Consider the following 23579-nt stretch of genomic DNA (forward strand, 5'->3'; position numbering starts at 1 on the left):
GATTGGCTTTTTACCTGAGAATATGCAATTGCTTCAGCACTATTTGTTTAAAAGGCTGTCCTTCCTCCATTGAATTGCTTTTGTACTTTTGTAAAAATCAGTTGATCATACCTGTGTGGGTCTATTTCTGAGTTCTCTGTTTTTTTTCCCCCACTGATCCATGTGTCGCTCTCTCTGCTGATAACAATCTTGATTACTGTAGCTGTATAATAAGACTTAAATTGAGGAAAGTAGTTCCACCTGCTTTATTCTTCTTTTTCAAAATTGCTTTAGGAATTCTAGTTCTGTTGCCTTTCCATTTAATTTTAGAATAAGCATGTCTGTTTCGTAAAAAATATATATACCTGAGTATTTCATTGTTTTTGAGTGACTATAAATGGAATTGTATTTTTAATTTGTTTCCATTTGTTCATTGCTAATATATAGAAATACAATTGATTTTTGTATATTGATCTTATATCTTTGATTTTGTTAAACTCATGTTTTTAATCAAAAAAAATTTTTAATGCAGTTTTATTGACACACCCTACAGTCATTCACAGCACCATCATAATAGTCACAGCACCATCATAATAGTTGTGTGTTCATCACTAGAATCAATTTTTGAACCTTTTCCTTACTGCAAAATAAAAATAGACGCAAAGAAGAACACCCAAAACTTTCCATCCCCTCCATCCCGCCCTATTCTTCATCTAATTTTTGTCCCCATTTTCCCACTCATCTGTCCATACACTGGATAAAGGGAGTGCAAGCCACAAGGTTTTCACAGCCTTTCAAAAGGCTGTGTTACTCAGCCTTTTGTAGAGTTTCATTTTGATGTATATATAGTGCTTCAAGTGCATTTTTATGTAAAATTTTTATTGGAACCTCTAGATTATTTATTATATACATAGTTATTTGTGGTCTATTAAGTATAGAAACTATACTTCCCTTTAATTTCCTTTTCCTTCTTCCATTCATAATTGTTTAAGTATTTCCTCTGCATATTTTGAGAACCACAAAACAATGCTATGCTTTTTGCTTATATTGTTGAACATAGTTTAAAAAACTCAAGAGAGAAAAGACTATTGTATTTATCCATATTTTTATTCCTTTTGTTCTTTTTTCCTTCCTTTTATTCCAAGAATATTTTTATCCTTTTCTTTTCACTTAAAGAATTTTCTTTAGACATACTTTTAGGGTAGGTCTTCTGGCAACAAGTTTTCTTTTTTTCCCTTCATCTGAGCATATCTCGGATTCCCCTTTAGTGCTGGGTTATAGTTTTGTAGGAAACAGGATTCTGGATAAACAGTTCTTTTCTCACAGCACTTGAAAAACATGACACCTCCTTCTGGTTTCTGTATTTTCTGACTGAGTAGCTTGGTGTCATTCATGTTCTTTTTCCTTTAGAGGTAAGATGTAAATTTCTCTCTTGGTCCTTTCAAGATTTTTTCTTTGTACTTAGTTTTCATGAGTTTGATTATTATGTGTCTTGGTATTTTGGAGTTCACTCAGCATCTTAACTCTGTAGGTTACATTTTTTGCCAAATTAGAAGATAGTCATTATTTCATCTAATTCTTTTTCAGCCCCATGCTCTTTCTCTTCTCATTCTGTGTCTCCATTGACACAAATGTTAGATCTTTTGTTATAGTCCCACTAGACCAAGAGGTTCTGTTCATTTATTTTCCCCTCTATTTTGTCTCTATTCCAATTGAATAATTTCTGTTGTATCTTCCAGTTCATTGGTGCTTTCTTCTGTCATCCCCTTCTGTTCTTTTAGCTTATCAGGGAGTTTTTCTTTTTGATTATTGTATTTTTCAGTTCTAGAATATAATTTGGTCCTTCTATTTCTTTTCTGAGGCTTTGTATTTCTTTGCTGGGTCTTTGTATTTCTTCATTTGTTTCAAACTTGCTTGTAATTGCTTCTTGAAACATTTTTATAATGGCTGCTTTAACATCCTTGTCAGGTAATTCCAATATCTGTGCCAACTCAGTGTTGATGTCTGTTGATCATCTTTCCTCATTGAGACTTTTCTAGTCTGTAGCATGACATATGATTTATTTTTTTAAATTGTATACTGTACATTTGGGTATTGTGTTATGAAACTCTGGATCTTACTTAAGCCTTTTGTTTCAGCAGGCCTCCTCTCACACTGATGGGGAAGGGACTGCCACCTTGAAACTACTGGGTGGGCGTGGAATTCCAGGCTTTCCACTAGGCCTCCACTGACAGTCTCCTATCTGGGAGGGGTACCTCCCTACTGTTTCCCACAAGGCCTCCACTGACAAGGCTGTGAGGAGGGGCCTTGGTACCACCAGGTGACTGTGAGCCCCCCACTCCCTACTAGGTCCTCTCTGACATCTTAGTGCTGGGGGGATTTGGGGGAGGGAAAGATGCCTCACTCCAGCCAGGCAGGGGGTAAGTCTAGGCTGTCTACCTGGTTGTCTGCCTGACCTTTGCTGGTGGTGACAGGGGTGGGTCACAGATTTTCCTGTAGCATTTGGCTGGCTATTTTGTAAACGTTTTATGTCTTGCTAGGCTATTCTTTTCCTGGTCCTTTTTTTTTTTCCAGCACCCGTTGGCATTTCTGAGCTTCTAGCACCTCCATTTCCCAGTCTGGGCTCTATTAGGCAAAAGAAATATCCAGGGAACTCTATGCTTTAGTCTTCTTTGGTTCTGGAGGTCCCTAGCTGGTCTGCCTTCTTCTCTCCATCTTTTAAGTCTTATGTTTTTAGCTGTATTTAGTAGGAAGAAAAGAAGCAGACGTCTCTCTTTTATTAAATTTTAATCATAGCATGTTTCCTTTCTGTGAAAGTGACTTAACAAGAGAAGCTGTAGTTGATGCCAAGTAAAGAAAGCTATTATTCTCAGAATAGTATGTTTAGTAGTATGTTTAGTTTTCTTATTTGAATAAGAAAAATATTTAAATCAACATAATGAAAAGAGGAAGAAAAATTCCCTAAGACAAGTATCCACCAAGAGCTGTGAGTGTTTAGGAACTACAGTGATCATAATTCATTTAGGCAGGATCAGGAAAAGTTTTTAGGAAGTGGGCTTGCAACTGGCTGGGAAGGCTGGATAGGATTTTGACAGATGGGTAGGGAAACAAAGGGGGGCATTTTAAGTGGCAGAAATAAAATGAGTAGCATTCTTTGCCTTTCTAGGCATACATTCAGATGGCAAGCAACTGTCTGATCAGATTTTAAAATGGATACTGTTGGCAGTAGGAAGCAGAGCTGTTGTGCATTTTTTTCACAAGTTCGTCTCTCTCTTTCTGAGGTTCATGCCCAGTCCCCAGAGATTCTTATGTATTGGTCTTGGGAGAGTGAAGGTGGACAATGTTTGGCTTTTTAAGATTCTTAGGTGATCATAATGTGTGGCCAAGCCTCCAACTCTGGATAAACACAATGACTCAGTTTTATTCTGTTTAAATCAGTGAGCAGTTATTGAGAGTTCTCTGTGCTGGGACTGGTAGGCTAGCATGGGGCCCATTGAACAACTTCTAAAACCCCTGCCAAGTGTCGGGTACTGTGACAGTTACTTTCACTTAAATTGTTTCAAAGAGACAGTTTAATACACAGTTGATCGTTTTAAATGCCGTATAAATAGTTATAAAATTAAAGGACAATGGTTCTCAAGGAGAGATGGTGATGGATAGATTGTGTGACTGAATTACAAAAACTAAAAATGAGAATTGTTTTTAGAGATAAGCCATTCCAACCTTTGTGTGTTATAGACGAGGAAGCTGAGGCCTAGAGACGGTCAGTAATTTCTCAAGGTCACGGGGCTCATGAGTGATCCAAGCCAAGAACACAGGTCCCCTGACTTCCAGTCAGTGCTATTTCCACAGACCTCCAGAAGGAACCTCTCTTTGGCGAAGGAACGTTTGCCTCTTGTGTCGCGTGTCTCCAGAGTCTCCTCTGGTAGTTTTCCTTCCCAGGCCACCAGGCGAAGGTCATAGGGAGAGACGCTTGCCCCTGCTTGGTTGAGGGCTTGTTCTTTGAAAAGCCTTTGACCCCCAAACATTCCCCAAACAGCAAAATAGAGTTGTATCAGGTAATGTGAAAATATTTATCACCCTGTTAAATATTTCTAAGCTATTTCTACAAACATCCATGGCTGAATTAATGAAGAATGTATAATAATTTCAAAAGACAGGATCTGTATTTATTAGAATCTTACAAAGATCTTTAAATACTAGAATTTTCTTGTAGCTATTTTTTCTCCTCATCAACATAGAAATTGGATTTTTTTTTACATTGAGAAATTTAGGATTACACTTCACATTATCTTTAGCAGTATTTGGTTATGGTAACCTGAGTCAAGGACTGCTGATATAGATATGGGAAACAAACTTTTATTTGTAGAAAAGTTCATGGAATCTATAAATACAAATAGACTGTATTAGTAATCTTCCAGTACAGCATCATTTTTAGAAAATATCAGATTAATTGGTCTGAAAAAGATGTTTTTCTCTTGTAAATTTAACTGGGTGTAATGATGATTTACAGACTCATTTTCTCTGATATTTAAAGGGCATTTCATTAGTTTTATTTGTGAATAAGTTTGTCAGTAAGATGGCTGGAAGCACTGACCTGAGAGACATGGGGCCAAGTTTCCAATCAGGTTCTGTTTGTGTGACATTGCACAATTACTTTCCTTAAGACCCTTTTTATCCAGAAAGTGAGGAAATTGAAGTAAATGGCATTTCAGGTGCATTCCAATTCTGATAATCTATGAATAGAATAAGTAAAGCTAAAAGGACACAGCTTATTCAAATTAAAAAGCATGCATTTGTAACCTGTGGCCCACATGTCACCTTCTCGATCAAGTACTCACTCTCACAGCAACCTAATTCTTTTCAGTGCTATGTTGGTTCAGCTAACTTCAGCTAATATTCTCTATTTTTACCTGCTAATGCTCTAAAAACTTGTGCTTTAAGAAGAAATAAAAATTTTTGTATGGTATTTTTTTTGTTACCTGATTTATAATTGATGCAATTTCTGTGTTTAATACCTAAAGTCTCTCTTCCCTTTTAAATGCTTTTTTTTTCTGCAAAGACTGTAGTCCGCTATTTTAAAGAGAAATATGTGATGGTAAATGTTATGTATGCTAGAAAGAATATATTATTTCTTGTATGTTGACTTACAGATATTCAAGGAAAGTAATTTTTTTCTCCAAAATATATGAAAAGTAACAACTAGGTCGGGATTATGATGTATTTTTAATAATTTAAGCTGCCTATATGGAAAAAAAATGAAATCTATCTTTTCATTAACTCTGTTGCTATTTGTTGGTTTTTTTTTTTAAAGTGTGACTGGTGTATCTGTTCTTCGGTTCCCCCTTTTATTATGCCTCCCTCCCCGTCTCTCTCTGCACAGGGTGGGTATTCCGCTCCCTCCTTCTGTCCTTGGCAGGGCTCATTCCAAGGGATCCCACGGAGTGCTCCGCCGCACCGCAGACAGAGTGAGTCTGTGCCTCTCACTCCTCTCCTTCTCTGGCTTCCAGTTCATGGTATTTGCCTCGTGCATGAGCTGTCCCCTTGCCCTGTCCTTCCCACCCAGAGTGACCTGCAGGCCTGCGCTCAGGCAGCTCTCCCCGTGGGTCTCCCTCCTCAATTAACACCTCCTCTGACTGCATGTGAACAAGACATCACTTAGAGCTTTATGAAAACTAGCAAGTTAATTTCCTTCTAATGCTGTTCGAACCTCTTGCCAGTGACGGGGAACCTACTGAAATGCATCTGTCATTAATGCATTTTCTTTTTTACTGATCTTGAGCTAGATGAATAAAAATTGGTTTTCTTTAAATCTAGCTGTGTAAAACAATGACCCCACCATGTTCAGTGGTAAAATGGACAGATGCTTACCATTCAGGGAACAGGCTTACTAGACCATTGCACATTTCTATAAATACTTTCTAAGACCTTTTGATTACCGTTCACTGTCATCTAAAAGAATGAGCATTGTGATCGTGATTTTCAAGAGTGATTTTTTAACAACTAATATGCCTTTGAAATTTATCAGCTGCTTTTCTGCACCAAAGAAATGGCTTTTAAATATGCATGGTTTACTAACATTCCTAATGATTTAGTAGTTATGTGGCCTTAAAGTATTTTTGTTTACATTAAGTATTCTTTCCAAAACAGTTTATTTTTTTGTGTTATGCATTTAAGTATACCTGGTAAGTTGGATATATTTTATCTTTTTTGAAAAGCCACCCAAGGAAAGCTAATATTAGAGAAAAAGAAATATAATTAGTAGTCAATCAGCGTGACTTCTATGCCATCTCCATGGATTTACCCTGATTTGTGTTTTCATATCAAATTTTTCACTAATTATCCTAACCTATGTGCAGTATCAAACATCCAAAAATGGGAAATTGTTAGGCAGTTAAAAGTGTGATTTATTTAAACAAATTTTATTTCTTAAATTAGTCACAATTTTTAGGTTATCAAATTGAATTCCAGACAAGGGATGAAGTTTATCATTGGGATATTATGCCTCTCCTTCCATGCTTTTTGTCTTAAAGAAGAATAGAGAGTTTGTACAGACTTTTATATCTAGATATTTGTTTAGTGGAAGCTTTGAGAAGAGGAATTTTTTTATATCCCCCTTCCTCCTCTCTATGTCCCACCATCTCTGAGAACATTCCTTTTTACTTGTCTTATCTTCAACTAAGTTGATTTATTGCCTCTTTTTTAAAAAAAGATTCCTTGCAAAAAGAAATTACACTAAATTGCTGGTGAACAAATATGAATTGCAAGGCATAGTTGTAACAAATAATAATGTATTTGTAGGCTTGTAGCCATAAACAGTGTAGTGTGACAAATTTACTTCAGATAAACCCACCTGTCTGTGCACTTCTGACGCCGTCAGTCCCTGTCCTTTATCCCTGCCACTCTCCTTCCCCCCACCTCTTCCCCTCAGCTAGCTGCAATAAGGAATTGAGATTTGGGGACAGTAATTTTGTATTGCAAATAGAGTTTTAGAAAAAAAAAATTCTCAGAAACACCTCTTTCATTTTCTTCTTATTTCTCTAGCATCAGAAATTGCTTCTCTCTTCCTTGGGTCCCTGGCCTTCCATGGTCAAGTACTTCTTCCTCCTTCCCTCTTGGGTTCAGGGATCTCTTTTTCATTCCCAACTATGAAGCAGCAGTATCCGGGGTTACTAGTATCAAGATGTATCTTTCTGGCTCTTCTAGGTCAGACCTTTCTCTGCTATCTTCAAATAAAAGCTTTGGTTCTCCAAAGTTTGGATATGTTAGCCACCTAGGAAAAAATATCTCCACTGGAGTCTTTTTGTGGGTAAGTTCTCAGGACTTACACAGCTATGAGAACTGGTCCTGAGACTTGATCTTTGAGGCTTTTACTTTTAGGACTCTATTTGTGGAAAGTAATAGCTAGAAGACTTGTCTACAGCCTTTTAATAACACTTACCACACTTGAAAAGCTCTTTTAGAAGAGAACACGTTCTAACTACTAGACTATTTCAGATTCACCCTGAGAAGGGCTGAAGCAGTTTACTAATAAAATTATCACTACTACTGCTTCTACTAGGCCTTCCAGTGTAAAAAGATAGCCTGTCCTAGGTAAAGCAGGAAAAGTGAAATAATTAATTATTATAGGAACATTTAACTTCTTGTCACTCCAGAAGGCTAGACTGGCCAGGAATGTTCTTGATGAATTTAAGACTAACCCCAAGTAACTAGAGACAAAAAGAAGATCCTAGTCTTTAAACATATGTATTTTTCTTTTCCATGAAATTTTGATTTATGTTTCTTTGCTCAAGTATATTAAGTAGTCTCTACTTCATGATGCTTATGTCTTCCAATTTCAAATTGAATTTTTATCTGGATTAGTAGAAAGTATCATCTACAATTAAATATACAGGAGTCTTTCCCATTGTCAGTAGAGATTTGAGATTTTGTCCAAATTGAATTAACTGACTTTTGTTTAGTCTTTCTACTCTTAATTTTCAGCAGTTGTAAAATGGAAATGATTTAAAAAAAAAAAAAAAAAAAAAACCCATCTCATAGAAGAGCTAATTAATAAAAATATTTGCTTTTGGCAAGTAGAAAGTCTTAAGGGTCATCCCAAATAGTGTTTCTTGCCAGAGCATATGCTAATAGGACAGCTTGCCTTTTTTAAAACTGTATTTTACAATAATACCCATTTCTTAGGAGTGCTTAAACAGGCCTTTAAAAGTTGCTCCTTAATGCCTTGCTTCAAGGAATTTAGAAATCTTAATGTACCACTGTCTTCCATGTGCAATAACTTAGATGTGAGGAAAAAAATAGTTTTTAACAACAAAAATAAAATAAATGTATCTACATGGGTGTTGGTATGCAGGCAGGTTTTTGACATAGTATTGCCTGATTTCTAAATTTATGTTCTAATAAAAAATAATTGTATTCGCCAGAATTACATTAAGAATGGCAGAATTATATTGTCTTATATCACCTTCTTCTTATAACCCTAAGGAGTGTTTTCAAAATCTTTTTGATAAGTGACTTTAAGAAATGGTCTTTTACATCACAACCCAGTATACACACGTATACTCATAAAATTCCCAAAAAAGATTCATGACACAATACTTTCCCTTAGGACGTATGATACTCTGATATTTTCTTCCCATTTCTATTTAATGGAAATAGAAGTATAAGTCTGAGCATTTAAATTTTAGTTCACTGACTTTATGATATCTAGATAAATTACTATGCATAGATTCTGTGCATATAATCAAAATAATTTTTTTTTTTTCAGAAGTCTTAATGGCATATAATCATGTTGTTTTTGAGTGGTGCCTCTTAAGGATCAAACTTTGCTACCAAGAAAAATTTTTTGTTGTTGGATAATAGAATGGCTTAAATGGTTGATGAACCCTCTGCAAGAATCAGTGGTTGCTCAGTTCAACCAAATTCATGGTATTATTGAATTCTCGTTTTTGGCACTGTCCTGCTTATCCTCAGCAATACTTTCTCACTTTAGTATTTCACTTGTTTTGTATTTGTTCTTTCAGTCCTTTTGGCTGGAGAATTGTCTGTTGTCTCAGGATTCATACCCTTTTTAATCTTCCTAATGGATACTTAAAAATTACGTTTTCACAGATTACTCACATTGAAAACTTTTACATATATTTTTTAATAATTTAGCTGTCTATTTAAAAAAAATGGGAAAAATATCGAGTACTTTTTATGTTAATATTCTTAAGTGCTTTCGTAGACATTTTATTTAAATCATTTGATCCTCACAAGAGCCCATAGAGTCAGAACTATTATTATCCCAATTTTATAAATGAGGAAAATATTCTAATTAAAGAAATCAGAACTCTTCAGTAATTTACTCAAGGTAAGTGGGCAAGCCAGAATTCAAATCCCATTCTGACTCCTGAGCTTGAACCTTCAATATTTATGCAAATACTATAAATCCTTTATTAAAAATTATATATTTTCACCAATTATAATAATCTTACAGTAGTTCATTTCAGAAGAATTAGAAGACACAAAAACATTTTGGAATATTTTCGGCTAGTCTTTTATTTTATTTTGCAAAATTGGAATCCTATGTTTATTCCTTTTTTTTGTTTTGCCTTTTCTTCACGTAGTATTATGAGCATTTTACATATAGTAAATACTCCTTGAAAACATCATTTTATTGGCTGCATGATAATGCATTATCATGTGGATATACTTTATTTAACTCTTTTCCTGTTGGACATCAATATTATTTTCAGTTTGCCCTGTTACTTAGAGATAAAAAATACTGCAGTACAATTTATCCTTCCTTGTATATAAATCAGTGTCAGCATCTCTCTTTTCTCATATAGATTCCTAGAGGAATATTACTTGATCACTTTCTTGAGGCACTTTATATGTATTGCTGAATTGTCAAAGATACTTATGAGGTGTAAATTAACCAATTAGTCAATCTGATTGACTCCACCATGTCATCAATTTTTTATCTAAGAATAACTTCAGTTTCAGTGGTCTAATAAGGAATTAACTCTGGGTGTGACTTTTCATGAAAATAAAATATTTGTCAGTGAAATGGAAACTAGTAATTCAGTAAAAATGGAACAGATTAAATTTTACACTAAGTTGATTCTTTTATTTAAATGTGGTTAATATCGAGTATGGCGCAGTGTAATTTTTGCAGCTAATTTCAAATGCTAACTAGTATAGTCATTCTTTAATTGATTAGAAATGTGCATCTAACTCATGGTCCAGGAGGCCTTCCCATAAATCCTAGGCATGGGTTTCTTTCAAAACCTTGCAATTATGGGAAATGCAGCAATTTGTGTTTTCTGTATAAAGCCATTTAGAACAACTAGCCATTCAGTATTTGTTGCTATACCATAGTCCTTGCAGAATCTTACTCTGGATAAATATATCATGCTTACTGGTCACAACAATAGAATTATACTATTATTATGCTATTTTGTTTTGTTATGAACCACTCTGCATCCCAGAGGTAGATGCTGATGGATTCTATGTTTTTGAGATAAAAACTTATGAAATGAGGCAACTCTAATGTATCGTGGCTGTTTAGTAAATTCTCACTTAAGTCACTGTTAGTCACTTTGATAGTTTTCAAAAGCAGTTAACTGATCATTCCTTAGAAAAGCCATTGAAATAATTTTAGAATTTATCAATAATTATATTTATCAACTAGATATCCTCTGTAAATTTTGGGATATCTAGAGGCAACAATCTGAGCTCTAGAGGAGAAAGAGCAGTCCTGGTCACCTAGAAAACCTTGGAAGCTATGATTAGGCTCATGTGAAATTTATGCTAGTTGTCAAGTCCTGCCTTTCATCTCTGTAGTGATGTGTGGAGCTTCACTTACAACTTAGAACAGAATGAAGACATACATAAAGATCAGATTACCTTTACTGGTGTAATGCAGTAGCAGTAATAAAAATAAACTAACAAATATTGAGTTTTATTTAGTTTCCATTTCCTTGCTAAGGGATTACACAGAGCTAATCCTTTTTAGGTCTTTGGAGCATGAACACGAAATTGTGTCAAAATCTTTTCAATTTCCATTAGGTAACATTCTTCCAGGGAGTCCTTTTAAGTGTGAGAAGTTTTATATGTACCTTTCTGTGGGTGTGAATATTTGTACTAACTTGCAAACCACTTTGGCAAGAAAGAATGAATGTCTTACAAGTATTTTTTCATTAAGTACAAATATATTAAATAAAATAATAATGCCGAGAAAAGCATGACAAAATCAAAGTAAATACTGTTGGCTGCTACCCAGTCATGGCAATTCCTTGGTGTTGTGTGTGGTCTCTGACACCAGTGTCCTGTCTTTTTCTTGTCTCTGCTCTCCCATTTTGCCATTGGCAAGGAGTTGAGAAGTTAGTCCATTACTTCTCTGACAAAGCGTGGTACAGTACAATTTCACATATTTTTCTACCACCTTCCTTATAATCACTGTGTTTTCTCCCCCCAGTTTGCATGGTGCATGTCAGAGCCTGCATGAATTTCAGGCATGTTATAGATGGTTCCATTTCCATCTTCCTTTTAACCTTTAAAATGTGTTTAATAAGAATAATAAACTTGTATATTCCCAGAAAATATTTTCAGGTAGTTCTTATGTCTGTAATGCCATAGCATTATTACCCTCTAGGAACATTTCCTGCTTACCTTGCACACTTTGACATATTTTTAATCAGGGCTTGACGTTTTTAGGTGCCATCTTATTGCTGATGACTCTAGAATGCTGACAGAAACTGAGAGGATGATTTTTTTTTCTTATGCTAATACTGGAGACTTCTGAAGTGGTATGAAACAGTGAGGGTGAACAGTTTCCCTCACTGACAAGTGCGAATTTGCCTTTCCTAGTGTTCGGTGTCTTTCCTCCATTTCTCTCTTGTGGGTAATGATGGAATCACCTTCTTCCAGAGATACTGCTCTGCGGTGGAGTGTCAGACTCATCCTTTGGAGGGCAGATCAGCTGAGAACAAAATAGGGCATTATCCAGGAAAGTTACTACCTGAGTGTTGGTATGGAACCAGCCTTTGGTGTTTCAAAATATATTAAAGCTTAATCATCTGACCATTTAGCAAATTCTCAAAGGCTGTGCACTCCCTGGATTTACAAAATAGCACAGAATAGTAAAGTTATAGTGCTGCATTTTAAATTCTCTCGACAGTTCAAACTGTGGCTTTGCCATTTGCTAAAGTGAATGACCCTTGGGCATGTCACTTAACTTCTGTTAACGTCAGTTTACTCATTTATACAAAGAACACAGCACCTTCCATTTAGGGTGTTGTGATAACTAGAGATCATATATACAAACTTAGAGTCTGGCTCTCTACCCTTGGACAGAAGGGAGACGCTGTTCTTGCATTTCTCAAGTCATTGTAATGTGTCAGGTGTTGTACTGAGCACTTCGTGTGCAAGATTGTTTCTTATTTATAACAATTCAATGAGGTATAGATACTCTTGTTATCCTTATTTTACAGATCATGAAATTCAGTCTCAGTATAATGAGATAATTTACCCAACATCTCACCCATAGTAAGTGACAGAGCCAGGACTCAATCCCAGATGAGTCCAACTCCAAAAGCTTAGTGCTTCAGTACAGTGTTGTGCTAGCTCCATAACAAAGCCATATGCAAATGCCTTCTAAACTTTAAAGTGCCTTGCATGTCCTGGCTCCAGTTTTTATCTCCAGGCAGGCAGTTAAGGAACCTTGACTTCTGTGTCATAGCATTCAACAATTCAGGTATGCCCACTATGGATATAAAACATTTGGATATGACTGACATTACTAAACTATACAGTTTATGAAGTGTGAGCATCTTTGACATATCTGAAGCCTAGAAATCTCTTATTCTGTAGCAACTGGCTTCTTATTGTAGTGCTATAAAACTTTTTTTTTCCCCAAGACCCAAGTAGTACAGAAGGGCCGTGGCTTCTACTCATTATTCTTACACCTTTTAATATTATTTTTTTCTAAGACCCAAGTAGTACAAAAGGGCCGTGGCTTCTACTCATTATTCTTATACCTTTTAATAATCATAGGTGACATCTATTGAGTACTTACTGTTTGCTAAGAGGTCCTATGCTAAGTGTTTTATGTGTATAATCATATTTAATTATTGGATGTAAAAATGGAAAATAGCTGAATGCCTGTCAAGATAGTTTTCCCAACTCATGTCATCCAGAAATTTCTAGTCTTCTTGTAAAAAAGATATTGGGCCAGTAAGATGGTGGAGTGTGCTGGGAGAGGTACTTGGGTTCAAGTTAACATGTAATTAATTAATCCTTTCCACTAACCTTCTAAATATGAACCATTAAGCTAACTCCATACTTAGTTGGGGGGAAACAAAGCTTTTTTCTATTGGATTCCTTTTTCATCAGAGTTTTAGAAAACTTATGATTTGATCACTAATGCTGCATCATTGACCTAATAGGGGAGTACTATTTGATAATTTCTGACCAAAGAAGCAATTCTGAAATAAACTACTCAATAATATTCGTTTGTTCATTAATCCAGCAAGCAGGCATTGAATGCCTATTATGTGCCATATAGTAGGAATGCCAACTACAACAACAGAATCTGAATAAAGCATGGTACATGCCTATAGGGAACGCCGTCTTTGGTTATCTTTGTAAGCAGCCCAAAATAGACATTTAAGATTATCATTAAAGATTCCCACCAATGCCTTGCATGACTACACAGTAATGCCTACTGCTGACGCTCTTGACCTTGACATATGTAACTAGTTATCCTGAGAATTCTGGGAATGATGTGCTGAAGTGTATGTATCTAACCCAAATAAGACTTGGAAGAACTGAGTCCAGTCAGGCACTCGTCTGAGGATGGGCCCACATTTTGAAGTTTCAGTAACCACTTGACAGGTTGCAAGAATGGAATATTAAAGCCCTATTCATTTGTGACTACAGAGAGTTTTCTGCAGTCGTGGGGGGATTCCTTTTGCCCTCTGGGTCTTGTGGCTTGTGAGGCTGTGAAATGAATGGACAGGTAGGCAACTTCCCCAGAGGCCTGTTTTGATACAGAGCAGTACCAAAGCCAGAAACCTGGAACACATATTAGATTCCTCCCCAACACCTGTCCTACCTTTAGAATCTCTTTCAATCCTCTCCAGTCTTTCTATAACTATCCTAATTTCAGATCCTTTTATTTTATCACCTGAGCTGTTTAGCATTAGCTTCCTGACTGATTCTTTTGCTTATAATCTCATCTCTTCCTGTTATGTTTCTTCTTCCACCAGAGTGATATTTCTAAAGCACAAATTGGATCTGATGATTCATCTACTTAAAACTCATCAGTGTCTCCCCGTCACCAAGAGTATACTCAGAGCTACTTAGCCTGACGCATGAGTTTCTTCATGAGCTGGCCATTGCCTATACTCTCCCACCTGCAATATTCTCTCCAAATTTAGTCTTAACAATTTCAAAATACCAGGACATGCCATGTGCTCCCCCTCCCCCCGCCCCCTGCCCCAGTGCTTGAGTGTGTTCTGACTTCCTACCTGGATTGTTCTTCCCCTCTTGCCTACGTCACAAACTCCTGATCTTCCTTTTAAAGCTCATCTCAGATATTTGCAATTCGCAGATGTCTTTTGTGATGTCCCCAGTCCGGCATGTTTTTCTTTTTGTTCCCATATGTTGTTACGCTTGAGACTTGGTCTCATCATTTGTTTACCTATCTCATCATTTGTTTGCCTGTCTCCCTCAGTAGACCCCTCAAGGACAGGATGAACACTGTTCAGCTCCTTATTTCCTCACACCAGATATAGTGCATGATACCTAGTAGGCATATAAAAAGTGAGTGAATGGAAAGAGGGAGCCCCACCCCAGTAAGATGGTGAAGTGTGATGCTTCAGGGCTCTATACAACCACAGAAGCTTTGAACAACCAGCAAGAACTGGCAGAAACATCTTTTCCAAAGCACCATAAAACAGTTAAAGGAATGCAGTAACAGGGAGAACACTGAATCAAGAAAAAGGCTGGATGTGGTCCCAGAGGGAGCATAGTAATCCTTGTGCACATACTGGAAGCATGTAGGTCTGACCCAGTCTGTCTTATGGTGGCCTGAGGGACTCACTGTCCCTGAACTTGCTCTGTATTTAGAAGACAGCTCTCTGAGCTCTCCTGCAGAATGCTAAGGGCAAGCAGCCAACTAGTGCTGCATAGAGCAAGGGGGATTTCTGGCTATAGAATACACAGTTCAGTGCCCAGGACTGTAAGGAAACTGTTTCCTAGGGAAGAGGGACATTTGTATCTGTATAAATGGGGGAATTGCTAGGGCTACATGCACATGCCCAAGGCAAGACATGTGTGCAGTGATGATCACCGAGGTCTCTGTGCGTTGGCCTGGAAGCTGTTCTCTAAACTCACTGTATGAATAGCCCAGGAGAATGCTTACACAGGTCAATCTGCAAAGACTGGGAAAGGTCTTTTCTCTCCCATCCCCCTTTATTTTTGTTATCTCCTTACATTCAAGAAAAGTCTATCATAACACCAGCTGGATATACAAGCTTAGGAACAGATACCTCAAAGTCTAAATTCCAGTGATAACAAATTAAAATACCAAAATGTCCAGGTTTCAGCAGAGGATTACAAAGCATACAAAGAAACAGGATGTTATGGCCCAGGCAAAGGGGAAGATTACACATTAGAAACTGTCAATGAGGAGGACCAGATTGGGACTTACCAGACAAACACATTTAAGTATACTCAAAGAGCTAAAGGAAAACATGGACAAAGAACTAAAGGAAATCGGGAAAACAATTGATGAACACCAAGAAAATATCAAGAGAGAGATGGAAATTATGAAAAGGAACTAAACAAGCTGAAAACCACAGTAACAGAAATTAAACATTCCCTAGAAGGGATTCAGCAGCAGATTGGAGCTGGCAGAGTACAGAATCAGAGAACTCAAAGATAAGTCAACAGAAAGACAAACAGTCCAATTAAAAAATGGACAAAAGACATGGACAGATACTTTTCTGAAGAGGAAACACAAATGGCTCAAAAACATATGAAAAAATGCTCTACTTCACTGACTGTTAGGGAAATGCAAATCAAAACCACAATGAGCTATCATCTCACATCTATTAGAATGGCCATTATCCAAAAAACAGAAAACTACAAGTGCTAGAGAGGTTGTGGAGAAAGAGGCACACTTATTCACTGTTGGTGGGAATGTAGAATGGTGCAGCCTCCCTGGAAGGCAATGTGGAACTGAAAGCTAAGACACAAACAGACATTTGTAAACTGATGTTTATAGTGGCATTATTCACAATTGCCAAGAGATGGAAATAGCCCAAATGTCCATCAATGGATGAGTAGATAAACTGTGGTATATACACACAATGGAGTATTATGCAGCTGTAAGACAGAACAAAGTCACAGAACATGCAATAACGTGGATGTACCTTGAGGACATTATGTTGAGTGAAGTTAGCCAGAAACAAAAGGACGAATGCTGTATGGTCTCACTAATATGAAATAACATTAATGAGCAAATGTTGAGAGTTAAAAGCTGAGAACACAGGTTATTAGGAGATAGAAAGAGAATAGAGATCAGGCATTTGATGCTGAAGGACTATAGAATGTTCAACAGGATTGATTGTATAGATCCACAAATGGATAGCATAATACTATGTGATGGTAGCACAATATTGTAAATACACTGAACAAAGACGTCTGTGAGTAAAGCTGAAAGAGGAGGGCTAGGGGTGTGTATGACACCAGAAGTAAAGATAGATGATAAAGACTGGGACTGTATAACTTAGTGAAACCTAGAGTGAGCAAGGATTGTGACTAAATGTACAAATCTAAAAGTGTTTTTACATGTGGGAGAATAAATGAATGTCAACCTTGCAAGGTAGTGAAAAAGGGATGGTATTGGGGAAAAAATACAATCAAAGCAAACTGGAATCTATGATTAACAGTAACATTGTAATATGCTTCCATTAAATATAACAAAAGTAATATACCAAAGTTAAATGTCTATGAGAGGGGGGTATAGGGTGGGGTATGGGAATCTTGGTAGAGTTGTTTTGTCTGACCTTCTTATTGTAGTTCTCTATGGTATTTAAAAATTTTTAAATCTTTTTTAATATTCTTTAAAAAATTTTTGGAGTAATGGATTATGTTAAATGCTGATTTTGGTGATGAATGCACAACTACATGATGATACTGTGAACAATTGATTGTACACTGTGGATGATTGTATGGTATGTGAATTTATCTCTATAAAATTGCAGGGAAAAATACAAACAAGGATACAAGTGCTGGAGAAAAGATGGAAAGAGGGATGTACCTATTTACTGTTGGGGAAGTAGAATGGTGTTGCCTATCTGGAGGACATTATGGTGGTTCCACAAGAAGCTAAGTGTGTGGGTACCATAAGGTCCTGCAACCACATTATATGGTATATACTTGGAAGATCTGAGAGCAGGGACACAATGGACATTTGCACACTGGTGTTTATGGAGGCAGTATTCACGATTTGCAATGGATGGAGGTGGCCTAAGGGTACATCATCTGATGAACAGAATGGTGAACTGTGGTGTATGCATACAATAGAATATTAAGCAGCTGCAAGAAGGAATGAAGCTCTGAAACATGCAACTAGGTGAATGGATCTTGAGGACAGCATTTTGAGTGAAGCATGCCGGAAGTGAAAAGATAAGCATTATAATGCCTCATTAATATAACTACAATGTGTAAACTCTGAGAATTGAATCTTAGAGCACAGCTTATCAGGGGAACACTTATTGTAAAGGTCTCTAGATTGTAAGCTCTTATAGCAGCCACATCTGTTCCTGAGCTGTAATGGTTGTCTCCAGATTCTGAGATGCTTAGCTCTTTTTGTATAATCTGGTCGGTCTCTGGAACTTTGGGTATCTGTGTGACACCTGAAACTCAGAGCTAGAGCTCAGCATCTATGAATGTCAGTTTTGCCTCATACAGCAACTCTCAAAAAAAAGGTGAAAAAGAGTTCCGACTTCAATTAGAGTTATGAATGAAGAGAATCTGGTTAGGAATAAGGCTAAACAGACCAAAGGGTAAAAGATGATACTGACTGTGTTTTAAAACTTCAACTTCTGTGTGAAACCAAAGGAAGAGATGTTTATTTGGTGCAGGATCTATATTTTCTGCAGCACACTAAATAATTTAACTTGCATGGTCAGTTTATTCAAACAGCGTAATTACATGGAACTTTGAATAGAAGTGAAATCTGATAGGTTTGTACAGGTTAGTGTGAAATCCTGATACATCCCAAAGTAATTTTGGCAGAGAATAAAAATATATTTGCAGCGCCCCCCTGAGGAACTGGGGAAAAAATGCAGAAATGTTGGACTTCCCCACCTGGGTTATTACTGATATTCTCACAGACTTTGAGAACTAACCATTTAGTGGGATGAGCCCTCAATCTTGGGGCTTGCTCTTATGAAGCTTGTTACTACAAAGGAGAGTCCAAGCCTACTTATAATCGTGCCTACGAGTCTCCCCCAGAGAACCTCTTCATTGCTCAGATGTAGCCAACTCTCTCTAAGTCCATATAGCAAATGAACTCACTGGCCTTTCCACTATGTGAGACATAACTCCTAGGGGTGGAAATCTCCCTGGCAATGTGGGACAAGACTCCCAGGGATTAGCCTGGACCTGGCATCATGGAATTGAGAAAATCTTCTTGACCAAAAAGGGGAAGTGAAATGAAACAAAATAAAGTTTCAATGACTGAGAGATTTCAGATGGAGTCTAGAGGTCACCCTGGAGGGCATCCTTATGCGCTATATAGATATCCCTCTTTAGTTTTTAGTGTATTGAAATAGCTAGAAGGAAATACCTGAACGGTTAAACTGTAGCCCATTAGCCTTGATTCTTGAAGTCGATTGCATAACTATGTAGCTTACATGGTGTGACTGTGATTGTGAAAACCTGGTGGCTGACACTCCCTTTATCCCATGTATGGACAGATGAGTAGAAAAATGGGGACAAAAACTAAATGAAAAATAGGGTGGGATGGGGGGGATGGAATGTTTTAGATGTTCTTTTTTACTTTTATTTTTATTTCTTTTGGGATAAGGAAAATGTTCAAAAATTGATTCTGGTGATGAATGCACAACTGTATGATGGTACTGTGAATAATCAATTATACACTGTAGATGATTGTAGGATATGTGAATATACCTCAGTAAAGCCATATAAAAAAAAAAGTGAAATCATTCCGTCTGAGGAGCAGAAAGAAAAAAGAAAGAAGAAAAGTGAACAGAATCTGAGGAATCTTTTGGACACCAGCAAGCATACTAATATACGCACTGTGGGAGCCCCAGAAGGAGACAAAAGAGAGAATGGCAGAGAAAATTCAAAGAAAAAAATGGCTGGAAACTTCCCAAATTTAGCAAAAGACAGGAATATACACATCCAAGGTTCTCAACGAACTCAAAGTAGTATAAAACCCAATAAATCCAGGCTGTGGCATATTATAATCAAACTGTCAAAGGCCAATGATAAAGAGAATTCTGAAAGTTGCAAGACAGGTGCAACATGTCATATACAACAGAACCTCAATAAGTTTAAGTGCCAGTTTTTCATTGAATACCACGGAGGCAAGAAGGCAGTGAGATGACATATATTCAAAGTGCTGAAAGCAAAAAAAAAAAAAAAAAAAGCCACCCAAGAATTCTATATCCAGCAAAACTGTCTTTCAGAAATAAAGGAGAAAATAAGATATTCTCAGTTAAACAAAAGCTGAGGAGAGAAGAGGGGAGAATGGAGGGGTATAGGAACATAAGTTGTGTATACTGTTGAAGTTAAATTGATATCAAAGCAAATGAGATTAGTAAAGATTTAGGGTGTTAAATGTAAGCCCCATGGTAACTACAAAGAAAATATAACAGAAAATGCAAGCCCATAGAGACAGAAAATACAGTATAGGCTGGCAGGTGTGGGGAGAAGGAGGAATGGGAAGTTAATGCAAATTGGGCATAGGGTTTTTGGGGAGATGGGAATTTTTAGCAATGGGAGGTGGTGAGGGCACCACAACATAATAAATGTGATTAATCCCATTGAATGGTGTGCTTGAGAGTGGTTGAGATGGGAAAGTTTTATGTTGTATATATGTTCCCACAATTTAAAAAAAAAAAAAAGAACAACTAAAGAGACAGTGACAATTAAATGGAATACGTAATCCTGAATGGAATCTAGGAGGGGAATAAGGCTCAAAAGGGGCATACTGGGACATTTGAAAACATTGGAATGTAGACTGTAGGTTTTGTATCAATGTTAAATTTCTTGACTTTGGTAACTGCCCTTAAGGTGGATACAAAATGATTATCTTTGTTCTTAGGAACGTACATGGGAGTCTTAGGTGCTCAAGGAGCATCATGCATACAGCCTATACTTAAGTGTTCCGGAAATGGATTGAAAGATAGGCAGGCAGGTAGGTAGGTAGGAAGGTAGGGAGATGGATAGATAGAAAGGAAGAAACGAAGGAGGGAAAGGAGGGAGGGAGGGAGGGAGGGAAAGGGAGGGAGAGAAGATGGATGGAAGAAAGGAAATATATGGCAAATGTGGTAAAATGTTAAAATTGGTGGATCCGGTATCTAATATGGGGGAGCTAGGAGTGTGTTGGTGTTCTTTGTTAAGGGTTTGTATATTTTTTAATTGCAATTTTAGTGATATATATTCACACAGCAGAGAAACCATCCGAAGTTCCACAATCACTGTATGATCACATAGTTGTGCATACAGCCCCATGATCAAATTTAGAACATTTTCATTACTCCAGAAAATAAATAAAAATAAGAAAGAAAACCCTAATCCTCCCATACTTCTTACTCCTCCCCTCTCATGTTATTGACCTGTAGTATTGGTGTGGTGCATTTGTTACTGTTGATGAAAGAGTATTAAAATATTACTGTTAACTATAGTCCATAGTTTGCAATTGGAACATTTTTCCCATATACCCCTCTATTAACTCCTTATAGTAGTTTCGTACATCTACTCTGTTTCATGAAACAACTTTCTATATTTGTACAGTAAATCATAAACATTGTTTACCACACGAGTTACTGTGTTATACATTCCCATGTTTTAACCTCCAACTTTCCTTCTAGTGACATGCATGACTCTAAACGTCCCCTTTCCATTACACCTGGTTTATATTCTTTCTATAAGTGTCCTGTAAATGTGAAAGCATTTCAAAATAAAAAGTTTAAAAAAATGAATGAATGGTCTCGTTTATTCCTTCCTCTGTGCTCTTATCATCCAGGAGGATATGGGATCTTACATTTTATATTTAGAATTCATTCTAAAGATGCCTGAGGGTATCTTCTTTTGGCCATAGAGTCAGTAGTGGATGTGGCTGAGATGAATTGTTAACGTCTTTATATTAATACAGTTGTGTTCAGAATTTGAGGAAATTTACTGTACGTGACAAGCCGTCAGAACACAGCTGTGCTTTGCTTGTTAAAGGTTAACATGTAGCTTGTTCAACTCCTCGGCAGGTAATTAATGACAATCCGGCTATTAGTGGGTTACCACTTCCACATAAGCTTCCACGTATCAGGATCAAGCTGTACTTGGTCTTTAAACTATTGTCATTTCTTATTCTTCTTCAGAGAGGCTCTCTTTTTGCTTTAAAGTAGTAGAATTGATTTTCCAAGCTATAATTTAAAAATAAACAGTGGACTCCAGGGTCTTCCAGAGTGTGTGGGTTTCAACAGATGATGAAGAAATAGAGAATGTGGCCAAACAGTTCAGTGTGTGGGTTCATCAAAGTTCTGAAGTTTCAAAAGACAGCTCTACCTCATTAGATGCCATTGTAGAATTTCTTAATTATCACAATGAGGTTGACATTGTAGGAAATAGTCAAGCTACTTCTCCATGTTTACACCCTACTTAACCTTCAAAAAGTTGCAGAAATGATTCGAGAAGGATATGATTCTGTTTTCTCTGTTGTGAGATGCCATCAGTTTCGACAGAGTGAAATTCAGAAAGGAGTTCTTGAAGTGACTGACCCTCTGAATTTAAATCCTGCTAAGCGACCCCTTCGACAAGATTGAGATGGAAAATTATATGAAAATGGCTCATTTTATTTTGCTAAAGGACATTTGATAGAGATGGGTTTCTTACAGGTGGAAAATGGCCTACTATGAAATGCGAGCTCAGCACAGGGTGGATCTGGATGTCTAGATGTGGATATTGATTGGCCTATTGCAGAACAGAAAGTATTAAGATACGGCTATTTTGGCAGAGAAGTTTAAGGATTAAGGAAATAAAACTTTGTGTTTTCAGTATTGATGAATGTCTCACCACTGGCCACATATATGTATCAGAAGACCAGAAAGAAATAATATCTTCTGATGTACAAGATGCTATTGGGAAAAGCTTATTAATGAAAAATAATATTGAGGTGAGGTTAATCTCTGAAAGAGCCTGTTCAATGCAGACACTCTCATTCTTAAACTGGATTGCAAAATGGAAGTTAGTATATCAGACAAGCTGGCAGTTGTAGGTGAATTGAGAAAAGAAATGAGCCTGTGCTGGAAAGAAGTAGCATATCTTGGAAATGGAGTGTCTAATGAAGAATGTTTAAAGAAGGTGGGCTTAAATGGAGTTCCTGCTGCTGCCTGTCCCAGCGCCTGGAGGCTGTTGGATATATCTGCAAATGTCATGGTGGCCGTCGTGCCACCCAAGAGTTTGCAGAACATATTTTCCTACAAATGGAAAAGGTTAATAATGCGTGCCAAAAATGGAAAGTAGTATAATGTTGGGAAAGAAAATACAGCCTTCCTCAGCCATTTTGCTTTCATTTTAAGTATAATTCCATGTGATAATGTTACAGAGGGTATGATTTGATTTGTGATATATCTTAATATCTTTTATAGAGAAGTCTTCTCAGATTGTCATTCCAAAACCTTCTAGGAAATAATTGTGCTCTACTTTTCTCTATATGCAAGATAGAAATTGATTATAGTTCTTTCTCAGATTTTTAGTAAGTAAGAGCATCATCAAAATTGACTATATTGTACCCTGTAAAACTGTGTGTTTGTGTGCTTTTAATGATGCTGGGATTTTATTTATTTGGGGACAGTGTATCTGGTAATACATGCCCTTCATTCCCTTCATTCAAGTAATAAAATTACATTTCACACATACACTAAATAAATAAATAATAAAAAAGACATTTACTTTGCCAAAGAGAAATACGTTGTACTACTTCATATACTTTTAATAAAAATATGAAATGAGTATTATTTAACATGTAGAAACCACTAATATATTTAATGTAATTAATTGATAATTTAAATATTATCAATATAATTGTTCAGTCTAACCCCCCCTCAATTAAAAGATATGATATTATTATTCCTAAAAGCCTCATTATTATCTTTTTAGCTCTTTGATATTTAATATGGAGTTCTATTGCATTTGACATGAACCGCATGTATTTCTGACTATCTGTTTTGTCTCCATTTATTTCTCCAATAAACAGATGTCATTGGGGTCATGTGTGTAACCAGAGGAATACAAATGGATAATTTAAGTTATCTACAGTTCACAGTACCTGTTTACTGGAGGTTTGGTTGGCCTAATAA

General features: G+C 36.7%; 1 protein-coding gene and 1 pseudogene across 9 annotated transcripts in view; both read left to right on the forward strand.

The window, feature by feature from the left end:
- CCSER2 (coiled-coil serine rich protein 2) overlaps positions 1-23579 on the forward strand; it is a 310783-nt gene that overhangs the window by 176884 nt on the left and 110320 nt on the right. Inside the window, exons 10-11 of one of the 9 annotated variants that reach the window (XM_037803770.1) lie at positions 5363-5495; positions 11336-11375. The exons of 5 other annotated variants lie outside the window; for them this stretch is intronic. In XM_037803770.1, the coding sequence (XP_037659698.1) occupies positions 5363-5495; positions 11336-11375 (173 nt within the window). The remainder of the gene's footprint in view (positions 1-5362; positions 5496-11335; positions 11376-23579) is intronic. 3 more of the 9 variants (XM_037803772.1, XM_037803771.1, XM_037803773.1) reach the window with 3 other exon arrangements.
- On the forward strand, positions 20335-23130 carry LOC119510733 (annotated as a pseudogene).

This window comes from Choloepus didactylus, chromosome 15, assembly GCF_015220235.1.
Source record: "Choloepus didactylus isolate mChoDid1 chromosome 15, mChoDid1.pri, whole genome shotgun sequence".
Classification (NCBI taxonomy): domain Eukaryota; kingdom Metazoa; phylum Chordata; class Mammalia; order Pilosa; family Megalonychidae; genus Choloepus; species Choloepus didactylus.